Below are 23,016 nucleotides of genomic sequence, written 5' to 3' on the forward strand. Positions count from 1 at the left end.
CCAGCCAATAACCCTAATGAGAAGAATATTTCAGGGGGCCAAGAAGCATGGGGAGACATGAAGGCATGAAAGTGCATCAGCGGTTCAGGGAACACCACCAGGTTTAGTGCAGCTTGTAGTGGTTATGAAGAGCTGGTACTATTTGAATATTTGAACAACACCCTACACATGGAAGGTATAACCATTCTAATCAATCTGTCCCCCTTTACTACACTGGGGTTAAAGCTCATGCTCTGCTCTGCTTCCATGCAGCCAACTGGTGAGATTCTCTTTCAGCCTCCTTGGAATCTTTGCATCTTGTGACTACTCCAGAAACCCTAGTTCAATAGATCATCCCTGTTTACCATGGCCTCAAGGAATGTGGCCCTTGATCTGAGGCTTTCATGCTGGAGTTCCACCAGCAGCAATGCTGCTGCTCTGGCTAGGAGTGGGGTGGGAAGGGAACTGGAGGCCCAAGGATGCCTCGCATTCTGGGGCACCTGCCTGGGGCGGTTCAACCCGCCTCCACCAACTCTGTGCTGCCAGTTAACTCTCACTGGTCACATTCCAGCTGGAGTCATTTCCCAGCTCTGACCTATGTCTCACTAGCACTCAGCACGGTGTCTGGCATATAGTAGGGGCTCAATAAACTTCTCAGTTGAATACAAGCCTTCCAAAGGAAACCTAGGTCAAGGTGGATACAAGCAGGATGCAGAAGCAGGAATGAGAAAGAACTGGGGTTTGCTGTACTATGGAGGGTAAAGGGAAAGAGCTGCAAGAAAACAGGTGCACAGGCCCTTGTAGACAGGTCGCCTCTGGGGCACGGTGGGCATACAGTAGGCGTGAAATAGTAGGGAAATAAACTGTAAAGAAATTAACAAGTGTTTAACACATTTTCTTTTTTACGTATGTCAAGTAAAAGTATGAAACTGAATCGAGAAAAGGGAAGTATGTGGGTCAGTGCTGGGTCTGTGGAGGGACTAACACTTCCAGAGGTCCTGACACACTCCACTGCCCCTCCGAGGACACAGAATGCATCCACAGGACGGCCCAAAATCTCTTGGGGAAGGGAGGGCGTTACTCTCACCTTCAGCCTCTAAGGGTCACACAAGCCTGAGTCACCGCGGTTGCCACTGTCACTAGTTCAAAGTCTTCTTCAATCTAATTCTTCAACTTCATTCTTGTCCCCCACTCCACCTCCAGCTCAATTAGGCTCTGCCCCACTTTAAAAAAAACAAAAACAAAAACACCTCCAACCTAAGCCAGCCCGGACTTGGATAAGTGAACACTCTAGTTTGCTACGGGAGGCCCTTTCCCACGCCTCGGCTTGCCCCCGCTAAAGGAACGGGCGCTCTGGTCCTCGCCAGGCGACGCGAAGCGGTGCGACCTGTCTCCGCCCTTCCCGCCTTCCCGCCCGCCGCCGAGCCCGCGCACGCCGAGCCCGCGCGCCTTACGTTAGGCCCGGCCCCCGGTGCTTGCCCAGCAGCGCGCAGGCGCGCGCTTCTGGGCCCGCGAGGGGAAGGAGGGCGGGGCCGAGGGGCCGAACCCTGGGGGAAGAGGCGGCGTCGGTCATGTGATGCGGTTTCACTGTTTACACGCGGAGCGGCCGGAGCTTTCGGCCTCAGTCAGGCGCTCGGCTCCGTTTCGGTTTCACTTCCGGTGAGGGGCCGCCTCAGAGCGGGTGGTTAGCCGACGGCGAGCGCAGGCGGCGGCGGTGACTGCGGCGCCGCTGCCGGGGGGCGTGCAGCAGCGCGGCGGCAGCGGCGGCTGGGCCTCGAGCGCCCGCAGCCCACCTCTCAGGGGCGGGCTCCCGGAGCGAGCAGGGCGGACGAGAAGATGGAGGAGCTGGTGGTGGAAGTGCGGGGCTCCAATGGCGCTTTCTACAAGGTACTTGACTCCAGGGCAGGCCCCATCTTCGCCCTTCTTTCCCTCCCTTTTCTTCTTAGCCTCGGCCGGAGGCAGGCCTGGGGCCCTCTTCCCAAACGCCGCGCCCGGGGCCAGGGCGCGCTCGGCGGGATGTTGTTTGGGAGGGAAGGAAGGACCGGACTTCGGGCCTGTAGGAAGCCCCTTGAGCCCCGCTGCCTCTCCTGTATGAGGCCCCGGCGCCTGTCGGAATGAGAAGCGGGCAAGGAAAAGAGGGTGCCCTTTCGGGGACCGAGCCCCGGCAGGGAGAGCTGGGGATGGGCGAGGGCCGACGGCAGGTAGGAGATCCGGGCGGGAAGGGCCGGTATCCGCGCGAAGTGACGGTGACGGCTTATTTCTGTTTTCTTAAATATCCTCTCCCAGTGGGATCCGGGCCTGACGTGTGGGTAGTTGCCGAGGAGCAGGGGGCGCTTCCGTCAAGCCGCCTCCTGCCTTGCAAAGAGGGTTTGCCATCTCCTTTGGCTTCTCTTTTCCTGTCCAGCATTGGGACTTCGGAGAGCTCCACTGTTCTGGGCGAGCGGTGTGAAGAAAGAGTAGTAAGAAGCTGTGGTCGGTACGAAATCACAGTGGCAACTGATTATTAGTGACCTTTCTTTGTGGATTTCAGAAAAGATTTTAGATTCAAAAGTTTCAGGAAGACCCAGACATATCCGAGTAATGGTTTAAAGAAGTTGGTAATCTTGAATATTCGTGGCCCCTCCTCCCTTGTTATAAATGTGGGCAAATTCAGGAATACAGATGCTTCAGCGTCTAAAAACATTGGCAGCTCTGCTACTTAAGAAAAAAAATTAACCCTCCAAAGGCCTGGATATATGCCATGAAACTTCAGGAAATGATCATTATTGGGGAATTTTTTTAAGTGAGTGGAAATAATTGTTCTGTGCTCCAAGGGCTTGACTATCTCCTCTGTGTAATGTTGCAGTGAACTGTATTGTTGAGGTTTTAAATAGGCATGCATGGTTTTGCTGCGGGCTTTTCTTTTTTTAAGTTACACCATTGCAGACCTTACTAATATCTTACATTTTCAAAAGGAGGCTTAAAAATATTTTCCTATGTCGGTAGTGCGTCTCTTGGTCCATACTTGCTGTAGATCTAGCAGTCTATAAGTTCTCATTTCCTCTTGAATGTCTCTCTATAACTTCTGTAAGTAATGTCCCACCTTACTACAGTATCTTGGCGACAGAAGGTGCATATAGAAGGAAGCATGGGAATTAAATATTGCCATTGTCCAAATGCAATTCTTAAATCTATATAGGATTACATAAACGTTTCAAACGAGGTATATAGGAAAATAAACATTGACTTAACTATATATGTGTTTACCAATTTTATGGAGATTTTGGAGATCAATATATTTAATGAATGAGTAAAGTATGTAAACTGTTCCATACTTTTAGCAAAATGATGCAGTCAAAATTCTGGTTGCATTTTTTTCAGTGATCCATAATTCTGCTGGTTAGTTTGTGTAGAATCGTTCTGCTTCCTAGATTGGTAGTTTTACTCACTAGATTTGGGGCACTAGCTGTAATAAATATGAGCAGGGGCTAATGGTTGAGCGGTATTCTAATAGAGCTGTGATATTAGCTTAGATGAGATGCCACTCTTACTGTCTTTTAGTGGAGTTTGCTTGCTACAGAGGGCAAGTAGTACATCCTGGTCTTGAAGGATATATTGTTCTGTTCGAGCAACCTGTGATTTGCTTCTGTGATTTTGCTTGCAAACTGATTGGAATATAAGAAAGACCCTCTATCTCTGCTCTTAATCTCCCCCTATTTTTGTTTTTAACGAAGTTGCTTAATTTGAAGGTGAATAAAAGGAATGGGTTGTCCCTTAGATTTGAAGGTGAATAAAAGGAATGGGTTGTCCCTTAGTTCCTTGAGGGGAAATATTAAACATGAACAAACGTGTGCAGAGAAATTGCTGTTATGTTTATTTAGTTAAGGTTTTGTTTTTAAGAAAACCTCAAATGGTCTGTATTGGTAGAAAAATAGTTTCTATAATGACAAAGGTTTAAATTCTTATAAGGCTCCATATTGATGTGAGTTATAAAAGTAAAGCAAAAGTAAACTGAGTTACTTGTCCAGTGGGATGGGCAGAAAAGATGGGAAATAAAGATGAATAAAAAATGAACTATTATGGAGAAATGTTACATTTATGAAAAAATTGGGAACCTGGGTTCATCGGATTGATTGAAAAGGCTTAAAGAACTAAACAACTCAAACAGCTTCAGTATAATTGAATTCAGACTTTGATTTGCCTAACAGAACCACCATATTGTAAGGTAGAGTTCTCCATCTTCTGAGCACATGGTCCAAATTTGCAGTATAAACTGGGTAGAGTATATGCTGGGAACAGTTGGGTTTTTTCCTCTAAAAAATTAACTCAAACTTAGGATTCAGAATTACCAGAACCATGAAACCTAAACCCTAAGATTGTAACAACTCATTTCTATTTTTCCCTCTGGTGTTTTTTCTTAAAAGCTCGAAAGTTGGATTTAGTAACTGTCAGAGCCACTACTTTTGTGCTTAGGTATTTCTTTGACTTAGAAAAAGTCATGTAATGAAAATTTTCTTCACATTTTCTCTGAAGTCTTCTGTACTTCAAGGAAGTAAATTGTTCAGGTCAACCACATGTTTTTTTCTTCCCAGTCTAAATAACCTTTTTAGTGTTTAGTATCTTTATGGAAGCATCAGTACTCCCCTTTTGAGTTGAGCATTTTCCAACTTCATACTCACACACTCTGAAAACCTCCAAATTATTCATTAAATGTAAAATTCAGTGGTATAAGAACTGGCTTTCTGATTCCTGCCCACTATGGGAATGTGCTTCCTGAGATGACTACAATCGTGCTTTTAACTGTTAACAGGTGCTGAGAGCTCTTGAGGTGCCAGGCAGGGTTCTAGGTGCTTTACCTCTCTTAATTTGTTTAATCACCTCCCACAACCCTGAGTTACCATTGTTATTTCCAGTTTATAGATGCGGACGTAGATGTACAGAGAGATGAGGTAAGTGAGTTACTACTAAGTGTCAGAGCTAGTAAGGGTCAGATCTGGGCTTTGAGATCAGGTAATCTGCCTTCCTGAAATGATGAAATTTAGCTTAAAGAAATGAATTGGATTGGATTTCCCACCCATTTTTGTAAATTTCATTGTAACTTTGTATTTTTTACTGTAATAATGCCTTAGCATTATTTTGTAAGTACAGTTGCAAGGATATTACCATTGACACAAAGACATCACAAAATATTGAGCTTATGTATTAGCTTCCTTTTTATTAACTCTTGCACCTTGACACATTACACTGTAATTCTTCATATGAATGCCTATTAATGAAAGATAAAGTTAGAAATCTTTAATGCTCCTATGAAGTTTGCTTTTGTTACATTGGGAACACATAAGAACTGAAGCATTCAAAAGTTAGAATACCTACACACAGGAAAATTAATAACTCATTTAATACTATTCTCTCTATACCTGTGTGTTGTCTTTGCGTCAAGGTGAACCAGAAAGGATGCATTTTTCTCAGAATTTGTGGTAAATGCCCAAGTGAAGGCGAGTATTCCTAGTCATGCACTGTGGTTGGAAGAATTGTTGATGAGGTTTATTGTACTTTTCCCTTCCCATTGTTCATTCTCATACATTGTTAGTTCCCACATTCAAAGGGCGGCGAAGCAATAACTTGCTTTATATGTGAAGCCTTGGGTTTGAATCGTATTTTATCACATTTCATATGTCCTTATTGTCTATCTCCTACAGATTTTCTTTAGGAGGGATATTTTGCAATGCTTTTAAGTTTTCTCTAATGAGAATTATCAATGCACTACATGTGCTGTCTTCAGTGATAATGTAGTAGTTGTGTTCATTGGTGGTCAGGGGCTTACATTGAAATTTCTCTGTACAATCTAAGGTGTGAGGTATAGTGGGAGAGTAAGACTTCACCCAAATAGGGACAGACTTTCTTTTAGTTTCAGCAATCCCGGTGATGTAATGTTTGACTTAGATATCTCTAGTCATTACACACTTTGGTTAGTATGATTTTATGATTGCCTCTTTGGCCCAGTTGCCAGGTGGGGGATCCCATAATGATTTTTTGATTTTCTGTTTATTCCCCCTGATAAGGAGCCTGTGTCTGTCTTTTTTTTTCCTTTCTTTTTTTCATTTATTTATTTATTTTTGGTGTGTTGGGTCTTTATTGCTGCACACGGGCTTTCTCTACTCTTCATTGCTGTGTGTGGGCTTCTCATTGCGGTGGCTTCTCTTGTTGGGGAGCACGGGCTCTAGGCATGTGGGCTTCAGTAGTTGTGGCGCATAGGCTCAGCATTTGTGGTTCGTGGGCTCTAGAGTGCAGGCTCAGTAGTTGGGGTGCACAGGCTTAGTTGCTCCGCGGCATGTGGGATCTTCCCGGACCAGGGATTGAACCTGTGTCCCCTGCATTGGCAGGCAGATTCTTAACCAGTGCCCCACCAGGGAAGTCCCACTGTGTCTGTCTTTAACTGCACTTTTAGCACCTTTCTCAAACCCCAAAGATTTTCATCACTTTTTCTTCTGAAAGTCTAAATAACCTATTAGTATTTAGTATCTTTGAGAAAACAGCCTTTTCTCTTTCTATTCTAATTTTTAAATCTTTTTTTAAGTGTGCTTTTGTTGAGATGTAACTTTCTCAGATGCAGGAGTGTTTATGGTTCTGCATCTTTTATAAAATATGCCCCTCTCTGCTTTACCTCTCATTTATTTAGTGCCAACTATGTGCCAGCCATCATGCTAGGCACTAGACATGTGTGATTTCATTATTCACAACAGCTTTAGGAGGCAAGTCCAGTTCCCCTGTATCCATTCCTTACTTACACAGACAAGGCATCTGAGGACCAGAGACCATTTCTTGGAGAGTCCCGCAGCTGTTATGTCTTAGATCCAAGGTTTTGAACCTATCTCTCATTCACAGCAAAACTCTTAACCACTAAGTTTACTGACCCTTGTAAGAGCCCTAGCTCTCATCCAGTCCCATGCAGCTCCCTTCTTGTATTCATTCAAACCTATTCAGTTGCCTTCTTTGGTAACCAACCCCTCAGGAATCCGCTGAACCTATCTTCTCATCAACTTTGCTTGATGTAGATAGGTAGAGAGCACAACAAAACATAGTTTTCCATAGTTGTTGGTGGGTGAGGTGATAATGCTCTGGGGTGGCCAGGGAAGGGAAGGGTATGAGTGTTGGGGTAAGGCAGGAGCAGGGCCGAAAAGGAGGGTTATTGGAGAAAGTATGATGAGAAGCAGAAAGACGGGACCTTTGTTGGAATTTTAGCAAAAGGCCTCAGGAGTCAGAGGAGACCTTTGCAACCTCTGAGTTTCTTTTATTCCACTTATTACAGCAGCAACAAGAAGGTATTCCATGCCTTCTGTATTCACGTAATATGCAAACAGTGGCTAAAAATGACTGGTTTGGGAATAGTCACGCCAACATCCATATACAGGTAAGCCTCATTAACTCGAGGCGGTGGCCGCCGTAAGCTGTGATGATTACTCAAACCATTTTTGACACTCTACATCCGGAATTGCTTTTAGTGTCTTTGAAAACTTGGAAGCTTTTTTTTTGTTTTTTGTTTTTTGTTTTTTTGGTTTTTAGTAGTCACACAGTTGCAGATCTTCCTCCTTTGAAGGGACGTTTAATTTTAGGAAATAGGCAAATGTGGTGAATGAGTGTGATTAAACTATACAATAACTCTTTGGCAAATAGAAATAAATTAAAATAGAGCAATGAAGTAATGAGACTAACTTTTAGAGTGCTTTCAAGATGGATTTGAAAAGTCCCCAACATTTGTAAATGTTTTAAATCAGTGCTATCCAGTGGAACTTTCTGTGATGATGGAAGTGGTCTCTACCTGCGCTGTCCTCTACAGTAGGTACTGAGCCCTGTGTGGCTTTTGAGCACTTGAAGTGTGGCAAGTGTGACTCAGACTGATTTTTAATTTTATTTAATTGTACCTAATTAAATCGGAATATGTACATATGACCAGCAGCTTCTATGGTGAGCAACAGCACGGTTTTAGACAAGGGCAGTAGTATTGGAAAGGTACCTGATTTAGTGAGAACAGTTCTTCACCCAGCTGTAACAAGGTTCTCTTAGCTGACTAAAGGACTTAACATTTTCAGCATATAATATACAGTAAAGAACTAATACTAGTTACTGCCAAGGCATGCAAACATAAAATTTTAGGCGAGGATGGAGACAGAGCAAAGACATTTTTGGGTAAATAAGGGATTAGCTCCTAATAGGAGTCCCACCCTCAAAAAGCAGATTGTTAATTTGGTATTCGCCATCATGTAAACACAAGGGAGAAGTTGGGGTGGGGTGGGGGTCTGTTTTTCCTTTCTCCGTAATTTGTGGGACTTACTTTATAAAACTAAACGTCGAATTCCTCCAACTTTAACTCAAAATCAAGCCTTTCTGTTGCTGAAGTAATAGGCAAACCCCTGAGAGCACTGGGGGCATGCGCCCTTATCAAATCTAGTATATTCTAAAATATCATGGTCAGTATTAAACTAGAGTTCTTGAAATACTCTGAAGAGAATGGGTGTGATTTAAATATGGCTAAGGAAAAGTAAGCAAGATCAAAATGATAGGAAGAAAATGTGGATTTCCCCCCACACTTTAAACCAGCAACTATAAAGATACACATACATGCTTAATTTAGAAATAATAATTTAGCCATTTTGAGTATCGCAGAACACCTAGATTCCATTATAGTCCACCTTGATCATACAAGGAAACTGTCTTCTAGCATAGCTTTGCATTTATTCTTTTGCATGTGGATATCCAGTTGTCCCAGCTCCATTTGTTGAAAACAGTGTTCTTTTTTCCCCGTTGAATTGTCTTGGCTTCCTTGTCCACAAAGGATTTACTTCTACCGCACCCCAAGCTGTTGCTCCAGGTCTAAGCCTTTGCTCCTGCTGCCCATTAGGCCTGCTGGGCCTCCCCATCCTCCACTCCCTAAGTTGGATAGGAACCTCGTCCTCTTCTGTTTGTCTTTCCTGACCAACATACTACCACCCCACCACCCGCATACCTTTCCTCCAAGGCTAGGATAGGAACCCCTTAGGCAATGATCCATGATAACAACTATTCATTGAACCCTTAATAGGTACTCTGAAGTTCAACAGTAAATAAAAGGCCTATATCACCCACCCTCAGGAAACTTACTGTTGGTAGGAAAATGGGCAAAAGACTATAGTGGGATAAGTTTATGGTGAGGATACTCAGAAGATGCTATAAGTATGTAGAGGATAGAATTTAACTTAGTCTTCTGGGTTTTCCCATAGCAGCTGACATCTGAACTGAATTGTAAAAGACCAGTAGGAGATAGCTAGGTGAAAAGAGGGGAAGGACAATAGGAAAGAAGGAACAGCAGCATGTACAGAGAGGCCCAAGTAGTTTAGCACTGCTGGATCACAGCCTACAAGGATGTGAAAGATGAAGCTTGGAGTGGTGAGCAGTGGGGCCAGGTCACAAAGGGCCTTTTTCAGGCAGAGGAGTTTAACCATAATCCTGCAGACAGGGAGAAACCACGAAAGGACAGAAACATGTACAGAACACACTGGAGTAAGAAGCTTAAATCTCTAAAGCCATTTTAAAATGAATTAAGATATAAAGCCCCTTGGGTTTCTTTATGCTTTATCCTACTCCTCTAATTGTCAAAACAAAAACAAAACCTCCTTTCCTGCACCTATTAAAAACTTAATTTTATAGAATTACGGACAGCATGCTGATTAAAGAATTCTTGATAATTAGTTAGCTATTACTTTTGTTATGTCCTTCTGCAGATTATTAGCAATTGCGTCATCAGATTTAAAAGATTTAAACCTCTGTACTTTATATTACTATTTCTTTTTTGCCAAGTGCCTGCGAGATTGAGAATTTAATTAAACTCTGGTAATTGGACTTTTAGTGGTATTAGCAGCACATTGCTTTTAAAGAGAACTTAGTGTACTTGTGCATATATAGATTTGAGATTATATTTAGTTATTTACTATTGTATTCTCCTAAAATTGTATTAAGGAGAAAAAGATAGGTTACAACAGATCTACACTGACTGGTATATAGCTCTGGAACAAGTTTCTTAGTTTCCAGTACTTCTAGCCTGAAGTATACCTTCAGCTTTGCATTGTAATTTTCAATTTACTTGTCTGTCTTTGTCCTATGAGATGCTGAACTCTGGAGCAATTCTTTGTGTTTTATTTTAACTAATGAGTATTCCTAGGGCCTAGCACATAGTAGGTATCTAAATATAGATGTGACTCATGAATGAGTGATCCTCACAAACTGACAAACTTTCACTTGAAGCTTCATTCTGTTAAACATAAAATGTTTGGTATCTGTAAAGTGTAACTGAAAACAAAAATGATGTTTAAGCTTAGAAGTTAATTTAACTGGTGTTTTTTTTCTTATAGGCATTTGTAAAAGATGTTCATGAAGATTCAATAACAGTGGCATTTGAAAACAAGTAAGTGTCTTGATATAATTTTAATATTTAGGTTCTTTAATATTTTATGCTAATTTTTCCTTTTACTCCTCATTTTAAAAAATTCAAGTGTAGTTTGAGTGTTTTTCAGGAATGGATCTTCATGTTACTGACCAGGAAGTTCGTGAACAACTCAATATTAAACCAGTGGAATGACTGTTCCTGCTAATGACCTCAGAGATCCCTTTTGTATAATCTTGATCCTTACATCTCAGTCCCCTTGAATGTGAAGAAAGAAACCAGATTCTTCTGTATTAGTAACTGAGGGTTTGAATAGGAATATTTGTAAATGTTAAAAGATGAAAATGAATGGATTCATGGGTACTGGGAAAGTTGATGTGAGTTTTGTAATGTTAAATCTAAAATTGATGGTTTTAGTCATCTGGTATATTTTATTGGAAATAATTGTTTGCCCATTAACATTTTTATCTGTTTCATATGTTTATAATCATTAATAGCAGTAACTGATCGTTTCTGCTTTCTTCTGCTAGGTGAGTAAATAAAAATACCTAGAGGCCTAGGAACATTAGCTATACAAAGGCATCAATAGTATAGATGTTAGCATTTTATTGGGGGAGACAGGTCTCTTGACTAAATTTTTTTAATGCTAATAACGGCTATTTTCAGAGTAGCCATTCAAGAATATAAAGTACATATAACCTCCTTAACCGGAGTATAGATGTGGTCATGATCTTAGGATTTTACTGAACTCTGAAGTCTGGCCAACAATTATAATGTTTGGCTTTTATTTACCAAGAGAAATTAATAGTGTATCAAAAGCAGATTGCAAGTCTACAGAGAGAAGAAATAAATTAGTGGTTGCTTAGTGGCTGGTGGGGGATGGAGAACCATAGCTAAAGAGTATGGGATTTCTTTTTGAAGTGATGAAAATTTTCTAAAATTGACTGGTAATGGTTGCACATATCTGGGAATATACTTAAACCCATTGACTTGTACATACACTTCAGTGGATGCTTATATGGTTATGTGAATTATATCTCAATAAATCTGTTAAAATACAGTATCTGACCCAGACGTGCTATAATTAGAATGTTAGCAGAATCTTGTAGCTGCCAACAGGGCAAAGTACAGTTGACCCTTGAACAACATGAGTTTGAACTGTGTAGGACCACTTATATGTGGATTTTTTTCAGTAGTAAATACTACAGTAGTGCACGATCCAGGGTTGGTTAAATCCGTGATGCAAACCACAGATATGGAGGAACTGTGGCTACGGAGAGCTGACTATAAGTTATCCGTGCATTTTTGACTGCACAGAGGGTCAGCATCCCTAACCTCCGAGTTATTCAAGGGTCAACTGTAGTTTTCTCGGATGCCTAAAACGCATTTAGGGAGACAGATAAAAGGATTTAGAGTATCCAGCCCAATTCTCAGCTCCAGACAAATAGTCTTGGTCCCAAATACAAGTTTGGATAATAGAATACCTTTCTCTGAATACATAGAGCCAAAAGTTCCAGAATGTGCCTCTGCGTGATTATCCATGCATTATACACTAGATAACAGCATCACACCTCTAACAGAGGAATCTTTGATAACTTGGAGAGTAATTTTTTTTCTTGTACTTATACTCTTATCTGCTTGTTTCCATCACTAGGTAAACACTGTTTCCCATAAAGGGAGAGTTATCTTTATTTGCTACTCTTTTAGTTTCTCCTATAGTCCTTAATCTAAGGTATTAAGCAAACACTTACTTCCTCTGTGCATTCAAGAATGTATCTGTATTTGTTTATACAGTGATAGATCAGTTCTCATTTGTTTTCAACCAGATTTCTACTGTAAACTTAAAATTATTCTTTCTATGGACCTCCTAATTGTCTGCCGTACCGTAGCTGTGTACAAGTTTCTCTTCTAGCTGTCATCCTGGGAATTTGAAATAGATCAACTTTTTCCTTATGTTTGTGTAGTATGTATGAGATTCAACACTGGGTTTGAGCATGTCACCAGGATTTGATAGGTCCCTACCAAAGTAGTACTTTCCTTGCGTTTCCTTTTTGTTTTTCTGGGTTTTTTAAAACAAACAAAAAACAAACCTGATGTTTTGTAAAACTTCAGACTATATTTACCCTTTCTTTGCTTTCAATCATAAAGAAACTCCTATAATACCACATTATTTTAGATGCTTTCTTTTTGCCTTCCATATTTCATATTTTTTGAATAAAAAATTTGATTTTTATCTCTATACTTAAGACAAAATAATTCTTTGGAATGAAGAAACTTTATTATTATATGCTTTACAAATCAAATTTAGCAGTGAATCTTTAACATGTTAAGTCATTGAATTCAGTAAGTATATTAAAAAGTTTTTCTGAAGTAAAGACTTTTTTTTGTTTGTTTGGCCACGTTGCACAGCTTGTGGGATCTTAGTTCCCTGACCAGGGATTGAACTCGGGGCCCTGGCAGTGAGAGCACCAAGTCCTAACCACTGGACCACCAGGGAATTCCCTAAAGACAATTTTTTTTAAGTTTCAGAGTTTTCAAGGGTGTATAATAATACAGAAAAGGGGTTCAGTGTAATATAGGCCCTAATCATATTTCCACAAATTCTGACTTACCTACTGTGCTATCTTATATAATAGCTCTTCTTAAAAAAAAAAAAAAAAAGCACTTTTCTCAATAGGATTTTACTTAGAGAGCCCTTTAGCAGAAAACCCAGAAATGACTGCTCTAGCAGTTGAATCCTCCAGTGTTTCTGCAAAGTTTATCTTTTAATACTCTATATCATTGTAGATATAAAAGAATAATTTGGTGTTTTTCAAAATTGTTCCACATAACTTTAAATTAAAAAACATAGGCAACTTACTGAACTCCTGTAGGCTGTCTCCATCGGGTTTCTGTGGTTTAGGAGACCCCACCAGGCCAGTGCATTGCTGGTACGCCATACTGATCAGCAGCCAGCTATCCATGGCAAGAACTGACCACCTCGCGGGATCTAAAATTTAAAGGGGGAAAAGTGAGTTGTGAATTGCTAATGTGCTGACTGCCCCATTTTGCTTGGGAATTAGAGGGCACTTAGGACCAGTTTCTGTGGTCTTCGGAATGTGGTTACAATTCCTTTGCAAGTGGAAGTATGGTGATGACGTTACTAACACTTACTGATACTAACGTATTTAAGCATCAAAGGAAATTGCTGTTGTGGCCCTAAGTTTAGAACTCTTAGAGGTTGAAATTATTGGAAGAAAGACTTGTTTGGAAAATTGTAATGTTGATCTATTGTGTTTAGAGAAATATTCCAACTAGAACTACAAGGCTGCTGTGCTGCATGCAGAGTTTGTTGAAATGTGTCTATATTGCCATTATGCCCCACTCAGCAGAACACTGACAGTTTTAAAGCATTTGCTTCTTTAAACTAGAAAACCAAAGGGTCACACTTAACCAAAAGTTGATGGCAGCATGGTCATTGTTTCCATTAAACCAAAAAACATGTTAAATAATTGCATTTGCTTATTTGCAGCTGGCAGCCAGAGAGGCAGATTCCATTCCATGATGTGAGATTCCCACCACCTGTAGGTTATAATAAAGATATAAATGAAAGCGATGAAGTTGAGGTAAGTTTCCCCTGCCATCAAGTCATTAAGCACTGAAGAAGGGGGAGCATTTAATTTGCCTGTGCCTTTTGTATCCCTTGTCTTTAACACTTTTCAATCTGCATTGAGAATTATAGCTCTGATGTATGTGTGCTTTTGACTGCTCCATCTTAATAATGATTGGAAATAATACATTATGGATGCTTAAGTGTGGCTGCCTGAGCAGCACTCAGGGTGCAGCTTTGAAAGTCACCACTGATTTCCTTTGCCCACTAGTATTTCTTTTCCCCCTTCCCTCATTCTCTGAATCTTTTGTTTGAATAATATATTGTTAGTTTACAACTGTGTCCCCGTTCTAAGTAAAATGGGTTAGGAAAAAATCATTCCTTAACGATAGAGCAGCATCCTAGGCTTGCTTTAAGTAGCAGAAAATCCTCCTGGGATATTTGTAAGAACTCATCTGCGAGTTTTAGTATATACACATACAGGTAAAACATCTTTTCACAGGAGATGCTATGAACCAACTGCTTATGTGCCATTGATGTCTGACCAAAAAGTGCTATGGAGATGTAGCACATTGACAAAAACATTATATTTGTGATTTCTCTAGCCGCTGAAGATTGTTGTGACACTTAAGGCACTTGGAGTCTGCTTTATGTTGTAGTTGGTCTATATAGTTTCCTTTTCTTCCTCCCTGTTCATGTACTCCATTTTAAGCTTCTTCTCTTCTCCACAATGCCTTGTTAACAGTTGAATTTCATGAGCATTTGTGGTATGATGGAAGCAGCTAAGAATCCATTTGTACAGGTCAGGTAAGGTGTACTAGGTCCTTGAATTCTTATTTCCTGTGCTAGGTACAGATGGTCAGTGAAACAGAAGAGGCCCCAGCCTTGACAAGGTCACATTCTAGTGAGGATAGCTAATATTATGGCAGTTGTAAGTCCTAGGAAGAGAAAAAGAGGATGAAAGGTGATGTAGGGGCAGGAGTGCTATTTTAGAGAGTGCTCAGAGAAGGTCTCTGGATGTCCAGGCCTGTGTTCTTTTCTCTACAGCTTTATAGTGGAAATAGAATAAAGTGCTATTTATTTACCAAAAATGTACTCAGTACTTACTAGGTGAAAGGAACTGGGCTTGGTTTTGTGACGGATCCCAGTAGGGAGCACAAACAGTGTCTGTACTTGAGGACCTTTAGCTGTTCACTTTCCCCAGGAGACTACGAGCTTCCTGAAGTCAAGGACCAGGACTTTTGGTTTGTCTATATCAGAAGGCCTCATAATAGTGTTTGGATGGATAAAGGGGACTGTTTTTTCTTTTTTTCTCTCTCAACTGAGTCACATGACAGGTGGTAACCAGTGAGATGCTGTTGCTACAGTGACCTCACTAACTGAGGTTGTTGCTCTAGCTAGCGCAGAGCTGAAAGGAATTGATGGTCACAAGAGAGAAATGTAGGTTAAATCAAGTTGTACTGAGTCACTGTATTGTATAACCATTAACTTAGGTCTTTTGGTCTGTCTGTACCACGAATGCTCATAATAGTGATGAATAGAGGGGACTTTTTTCCCAACCTAGTCACACAACAGATGGGAACCAATGAACCACAGTTGCCAGGATGACCCCATTGTGTTACATAACAATTAACAAATAACTGAGGTTATTTCTCTGGCTAGAGCAGAGGTGAGAGGAAGTGTTGGGGGCAAGAGGGAAAGGAGGTTGAGTTCAGTTGTATTTCATCTCTGTGTTGTGTAACTATTAACTTCAGTAGTAAAAGGGAGACGAGAGTCAGAGCCTTGAGTTGCCGGTCTTCTCTCCTGTCCTCTCCTCCCCATCCTCCTCGTCCTCCCTGTGTTGTCTTTCTGCTTCTGAGTATTTCTTTCTCTCTCTCCATGTGTCTCTTTTCCTATTAACCTTGATTTGCTAGTGTCTTCACAAAAGGTTCCGTGCTGCACATCATAAGTGAACTGTGAAGTGGTCGCCAGAGAGATCAGTTTAGAAGAACTGATCCACAGTGTGTGAGAGCAGGAACGTGGTATCCAGAGGATTGCCAGCGTGGAGTTGTCCATTTTAGTGGAGAGGGGACAGGAGACCAGAGAGTGACCAAGGATCTGTCCGTTTAGTTCCCAGGATACGTGAATGCCAGGTGGTATCCTTAGTGAGCTGAGTAGTCAGCGGCCTTACCCATTCAGTGACCATGCAGCCAGCAAGTAGGCCAGGGTCAGTAACTTCCAATTTGTTATTTGCTTATTAGAGTAAAACAAAAACAAATCTATCTTTACATTTTTTAGATACATTTTCTTAGCTCTCAAAGTACCCAAGGAAAGTATGCCCAGGTTTATGAATGGTCATCTTTTCTTGAGCATTCATATTCAGATTACTGATTATTACTGAGGCAGCATAGAGAAATAGGAAAGCACTTTTTACAGGACTCTCCCAGGTAATCAGGTAGTTTCTGAGTGTGTGTCTATGTCTAGAAGTAGGGGTGCAATCTGGCTTAAAGTCTACAGCTTATGGGCTTGAAAGACACCTAAGGTCATTTTAAGAAATTTTCCTTGATGTCTGATAATTTATAGATTTCTGAATGATGTTAATCATGAAATATTCTATGTTGTAATTTTTGTGTAGGTTTATTCCAGAGCAAATGAAAAAGAGCCTTGCTGTTGGTGGTTAGCTAAAGTGAGGATGATAAAGGGTGAGGTAGGAAAATGCCTATTTAAATTTTTTTTCTTACGCGATTTCCCTTTTCTAAAGCCAGGTATACTACATTTCAGTCTGGATTTCTATTTGAAAGTAATATCTAACTTGAGCATTTTATTTAAATGTTTACATGTTCAGTATATTTCGTGTGTTTGTTAGTTGATCAAATAGTTTTTTTTCCTCTAGAGAATTGAAAAACAACTGAATAGGTATAGCTTCTTGTTCTTACTTTAAACGCTGTGACCAGGAATGACTTTCATTTATTTCTCACAGTTTTATGTGATAGAATATGCAGCATGTGATGCTACATACAATGAAATTGTCACAATTGAACGTTTACGATCAGTTAATCCCAACAAACCTGCCACAAAAGATACTTTCCATAAAATCAAACTGGACGTGCCAGAAGACTTACGACAAATGTAAGTTGGTATGCAAGAAAAGGCTGAGAACTTAGAGGTGCTATGCAATTAATTTAAAAGAATATAAGTTTTCAAATAATAGAAATCAATTTTTAAATTCAGTGAACTTTGGCAAAAATGGTTTGCAAAAGTAGTGAAAAAAACATATTTAGCTTTTTCCAGTTATATAATCAAGCCAACATTCCACTTGTTTAAACTTACTTGGTTACATACATGGCTAATGTACATTTGTTTTCTAAAATACACATTGTTCATAGAATTTTAAGATTTTGAAACTGGTTAATACAGATATTCTGTCCTAAGTCACAGATCAATTTCTAGGCAATGGAGATTTGTCCAGGTTTTTTCCCTTTTAGCTAGTACTTTCAGATAAATATGTAACAAGTAGAGCTTAAAGAAGCTTCGAAAGGTCATCTCCCTTACAATCCTTGATCTGAAGTAATGCTTAAAGACCTTTTAGAGAAGAAATTCCTTTTTAAAGATTTCATCAAGGGCGTATATTAAGTTTGATTTGGACATGTCACACCTTAGATAAACAGTAACTTGTATTTCACAATACACAGAAATCCTGCTTCTTGATTATAGAGATTGCATATGTATGTTTGTGCCTTCTGATTCTTATACATTTCCTTCTCTCCCTTAAGTTGGTCAGTACTTTTTCTTTAGAAAAGAAACAGCAAAACAAAATTGGGTATCCTGTAGCTATCCCCAAAAGTGTTCAACAGTTGACTCAAGAAAATTAGTGACCTACCATATGTAACTGAAATCAGGAAGCCTGCAGGGGAGAGTAGTTCCCCTAAACATGTCACCTCTGGTCATCTAAGACCACCAGTAATCCCCTAAGAACATAACTGGTTTTTTCCTTTCTCTGTAATCTCATATGCTTGATTGGCCTGAGTATATCAGAAATGTACAGCAAAGGAACTAAACTGTTAAATGGATACAGCATATTTTGCATAAATCAAGTTTAAGATGAATCTACAGTTCTACTAAGTGCAAATGTCTCTGTATATATTTGTACCAGTAGTTGGTAATCAGTCATCTGAACTTCACAGTGGATATTGTTTTTATTTCTAGGTGTGCCAAAGAATCGGCACATAAGGACTTTAAAAAGGCAGTTGGTGCCTTTTCTGTAACTTATGATGCAGAAAACTATCAGCTTGTCATTTTGGTGAGTGTGTTTGAGTTGTCTATTTTTGGTGTATTTCATTTAGGGCATTTGCTTTGATAATAATGATGTCGATTTATATCCTTTAGTCTATCAATGAAGTCACCTCAAAGCGTGCACACATGCTGATTGACATGCACTTTCGGAGTCTGCGCACTAAGCTGTCTCTGATACTGAGAAATGAGGAAGCCAGTAAGCAGCTAGAGGTATGTGGCTTTCCCTAGGGATGGTTGTAAGATTATCTAGAAATAACTGTGTGTTTACAAAACTTGAATATGGGCAGCTTGTCCTTTATTTATTGTTTCTTAGCAATTCCTTATATTCTATATTTTGAAAAATTAAATTGTACAGTGCATAATCGTACTCAAATTTTTATGCCTGAGGTTTCAGAATTAAGCAGCAGTTTATGTATGCTAAGGAACTTCTGGCCAACTCACTTTTTACTAGAAGTTCATCAAAGCTGCTAATAAAATGAAGCAATGCTTCTTCCATATAACATGTTATCATTAAAGTACTAGAGAGTATTTAAATATCTAATCATATTCCTTTCATTATGTATGTTTATCTCTGTTTAAAAGGGTATAGAACTTCTTCATTCTAATTGGTTGTCACTCTTTAAAACTCCTGTCTTCAGATTCCTGCCAGAGGCTATTTCCCTAACTTACTATTTCGTCTCTTAAGGTGCATTTTATCTACTTTTATTAATCCTCCAATAATTTCCATCACCATACATTTATTTTCATTGATAACTATTTAGTACTTCCATCCATTACCATAGAAACTAAATGGATCTTAGTTTAATGTGCCAACTGAAGTATATTATTGTCAGATTCCAGAGTTCCTCATCATTATTCATTTCGTTAGAGGGAAAACACCATGCAGTTGAAATAGTAAAGAAAAAAAGGAGTTCCAAACTGCATTTTAAGAGAGAAGGTGACTACTACTAAAGGCTGTATTCTTGTAAAACCCTGTGAAACGTGCCACCTTCCAACTTACTATGTGATCGCTGAACTCTCAGCAGGAGAGGAGACATTCATATCTCCTTTTGCTACTTTGTTTTCCTTACGGCCATATGGAGGTCTATTTAATTGGTTTTTTACTCTCATTCTTTCTTGATGTCCCTGTGTTCACAAGTTTGTGGTTTCTTTAGTGATTCTCTCATAGCTTTTAGGCCAGAACAGCCTCCTTACTTTCATTGTGAGTATTGTGGAAATATACTCATTTACCTCTTCTTAAACATCTAATTCTTCTTAAATGGTCTGTTATCATACCTTTGGCTTATCATTTATCAGTGAATTATCAATTGAAAAGAATGAACCAGGTGAATGAACCAGGACTCAAAAAACATGACCTCTTGAAAAGTCCTAGGAATATTCGATACATTTTGTTGCTCTAATCTACAAAAAAGGATTTTATACTTTTTAAATTGTTTATAGTAGTTACACTCATTCATTCAAATTATCAGGTATGTTGAATAATGAGAAACTAGCGTGCATGCCTATCTTTTCTCACTACTAATATTCAAGAGATCCACATATTCAGATACGAAATTTCCATTTTTCAACATGAGCCACTAATATGTTTGGTTTTCATTAATGGCATGCTAGAACTAAACATTAAATTTTGATAATACTATCTAAAGAGAGTGATTATCCACAAGTTTGAGGTGTCAGTATAACCTAGTTCAGTCATCACTGAATATTTGAAAGAATTCATCTTACTTGTGGATCCAGATCACAAGGTCTTACAGACTCTGATCTCATTTTAGGTTGCAGGCACATATGTAAGATAAGCTGTAAATCTTTGATACTCTGTGATCATTCAATTTAATTACTATACCAAAATCTTTATGATTCCTTTACTCAGGTTGGGGATGGGGGTGGGAGGGTGTCTTTCTAATGTCATCACTTCATCAGAGGACTATCTAGGCCCACAGTATCTAGTGATAAGTTATGTAAATGGCACTGTTTCTAGAAAAAAAAATATATGCACACACACACACACCAATATCCTTTAATAAAATGAAATGAAACACAACATTGTAAAGCAACCATACTCCAATGAAAATGAATTAAAAAAATGAAATGAATACAATTTTCTGTAAAGATGGTATTTAAATTTTTTTTTTACTTAATTAATATTGAGTCTGTCAGACCCAGTGAGCTGGTTTTTATTTGGGAACATTTGATCTGCTTCTTAAGTATTACATTGATGTCATTGGTTAACTAAGGCAGCCTTGCAAATAGGTTTGCAAAAGTTACCTTGGAAAATTGTCAACAAGCCCTTTCCTGTTAACAAAAATATATCAAATGGCATAGACCTTTAGTGACCTAAAAAGTACTTACGCTGTGCGAAATATTTTCTTAAACCTGTTAGTTTCCAAGTGAAACTGATTTATAGGTCCCTGATATACAGGGTCAAGATAATTTACATGGCTGACCTAAATACAGTTGTCTTAATAGTTGATAAAGCATACTAATCAGATGTGTGTTTCTCTTCAGAGTTCAAGGCAACTTGCCTCAAGGTTTCACGAACAGTTTATCGTACGAGAAGATCTGATGGGTCTAGCTATTGGTACTCATGGTGCTAATATTCAGCAAGCTAGAAAGGTACCTGGGGTCACAGCTATCGATCTAGATGAAGATACCTGCACATTTCATATTTATGGGGAGGTAAATATTTTACTAAATAGTGTTTTTCTAAAATAAAAAATAGTATTTTAGCTGGCTCATCTTTTGTTGATTTAAATCTTTTCCCCATTTGTATTAGGATCAGGATGCAGTGAAAAAGGCTCGAAGCTTTCTGGAATTTGCTGAAGATGTCATACAAGTTCCAAGGAACTTAGTAGGTGAGTCGTCAATTGCTTTTGACACACACTACAAAAGCAAAAGTTAGGTAAACAGTTTATTTATACCGATAGAATTCCATTTTCACTCACTTGGGGAGTCACTTAGCTGAAGCTTAGTCTTTGAAATAGTCTGTTGCTACAGTGTACAAAAAATATTTGGTAAATACAGTCAAAGATTACATTTTCAGAAGGTGTGCAAAAGATACTGCTTTGCTAGTTCAAACCTACTGGTTCCTGGAAGGATAAATTTTGCACAGCCTCTTCACTATATGTATTTATATCTTAAATATGTTTTTTTCAAAATTAATGACATTTGGGGGCTTTTTATACTTTGGAATAGACTGGTATTTGATCTCTCTAATGGGGCTATAAAATGATAGCACTCTTCATTATCTCAGAGTTGAAGATCTGAATATAGGTTACTTAAATCTAATAAGTTCCAAAGCTAGAAGTAATTCCGAATGTCTCTAGGGCTTTCTGCAACGTCAACTGTAATTCTTCATTTTGACTTGTTTCATGATCATCACCAATCACGAGTACCAGCAAACACATGGGAACTCTTTATCTTTAGTAGAACATATCAACAAAGTGCAGTTTTATCAAGAATACTACATATGTTTTAAATTTATAAATAAAATTGGGACACACTGCCTATACATTTAAAAAAATTTTTAACTTGATATCATGACTGATTATAAAAAGTAATGCATGCCCTTTGGAATGTTTAAAGGAGAAGATAAGGACTTTCTATGCATTTTTTTCACCTACTTTCAGTTCTACTTAGCCTGCTCTTTTTATCAGCATAGAATTATAAACATCTTCCTATGCCATTAAAAAACACTTGGAATAGTATTTTTCTCCCAAAGACAATTAGTTTGAAGATGGAGTATAAAATACTAGTGAAATAATGCAGAATTATTTTCTCAACTATATACTACAGACAACCGAAGAGCATGACTATGTAATGTTACTGAGGTAACTTGCACACCAGTTGTGTGTATGGGAAATGTGTGATTAGCACCATCCTGGTTACCTCAGGATAAGTGGGGTTGTGAATGATATTTATTTTCCTCTTATTTGCAGTTTGTCAAGCAATTGCCTACATTTTATAGTTAGAAAAGTTATTTTAAATTTAGAAATTCTTAGAAAATATAACCATTAGACAGTTTTTTCAAAAATTACTGAATAAAAACTTATGTGTCAGATTCACGAAAGTTCATTTTGGAGATGGCTTGATGATAGGGAAAGGTCTTGGGTGTAGGCGCTGGATCCAGATTTCAGCTCTACTTCACTTTTTGGTCGCTATTTGGCCTTGGGCAACTGACTTAGCCTCCTTGAGTCTACTTTCCTCACCTCTAAAACAAATGTGATCATAGTGTCTACCGTATAGGATTGTGATAATTAAATAGGAAGATATAGATAGATAGTTATAGATAAAGATATAATTACATAAGCTCTGGATATAGTAGGGGACTCTGTAAATGTAGTTCTCTTTCCTTCCCCTATTCAAAACAATTCCAGTTCGGTAGAGCAGAATTATAGTAAGCTGTCAGTTGGGAATTGGAAATAACTATGTAACGTAGAATTGGATTATTTGCTATTAAAAGTAGATTCTACCTGTGGTCTTACCTAAACAGAAGAGGATCCCAGCAGTGACCTTTCACCAGAAAGCCTGATTTTCATTTTGTTCCTACCTAGAAAAATAAGACAGTTCTGTTTTAGAGGCTGTCTCTTCCAGCACTGGGAATGTTGGGAGTTTTCAGAAAGCGTTTTTGTATAAAATTTGGCAAGGCAGATCTATAGGGAGATGTCTAATAAGTATTGTATGAGTTTTCAAGTCCCACAATATGACTTATGATCTCTCTTATTTCCCACAAACTCTCTTTGGTACGTACACTGATTTATCTTTCTTTTCTAAAAATTTGCTT

At 39.0% G+C, this 23,016-nt stretch overlaps 1 protein-coding gene across 11 annotated transcripts in view; it reads left to right on the top strand.

Moving 5' to 3' along the window:
• Window positions 1–1,599: 1,599 nt before the first annotated feature.
• FMR1 (fragile X messenger ribonucleoprotein 1) overlaps window positions 1,600–23,016 on the top strand; it is a gene marked incomplete at its 5' end in the record, with an annotated part of 36,523 nt that continues 15,106 nt past the window's right edge. For 9 of the 11 annotated variants that reach the window (XM_082680613.1, XM_082680614.1, XM_082680615.1 and 6 more), the window contains 9 exons: window positions 1,816–1,866; window positions 10,344–10,396; window positions 13,887–13,980; window positions 16,579–16,650; window positions 16,924–17,072; window positions 18,150–18,243; window positions 18,330–18,446; window positions 20,742–20,912; window positions 21,010–21,088. In XM_082680613.1, coding sequence (XP_082536739.1) covers window positions 1,816–1,866; window positions 10,344–10,396; window positions 13,887–13,980; window positions 16,579–16,650; window positions 16,924–17,072; window positions 18,150–18,243; window positions 18,330–18,446; window positions 20,742–20,912; window positions 21,010–21,088 — 880 coding nt within the window. Of the gene's footprint in view, window positions 1,639–1,815; window positions 1,867–10,343; window positions 10,397–12,843; window positions 13,386–13,886; window positions 13,981–16,578; window positions 16,651–16,923; window positions 17,073–18,149; window positions 18,244–18,329; window positions 18,447–20,741; window positions 20,913–21,009; window positions 21,089–23,016 lie in introns of those variants that run through there. The other 2 variants (XM_082680611.1, XM_082680612.1) reach the window with 2 other exon arrangements.

Source organism: Grampus griseus (assembly GCF_964374135.1).
Source record: "Grampus griseus genome assembly, chromosome: X".
In the NCBI taxonomy this organism is placed as follows: Eukaryota; Metazoa; Chordata; class Mammalia; order Artiodactyla; family Delphinidae; genus Grampus; species Grampus griseus.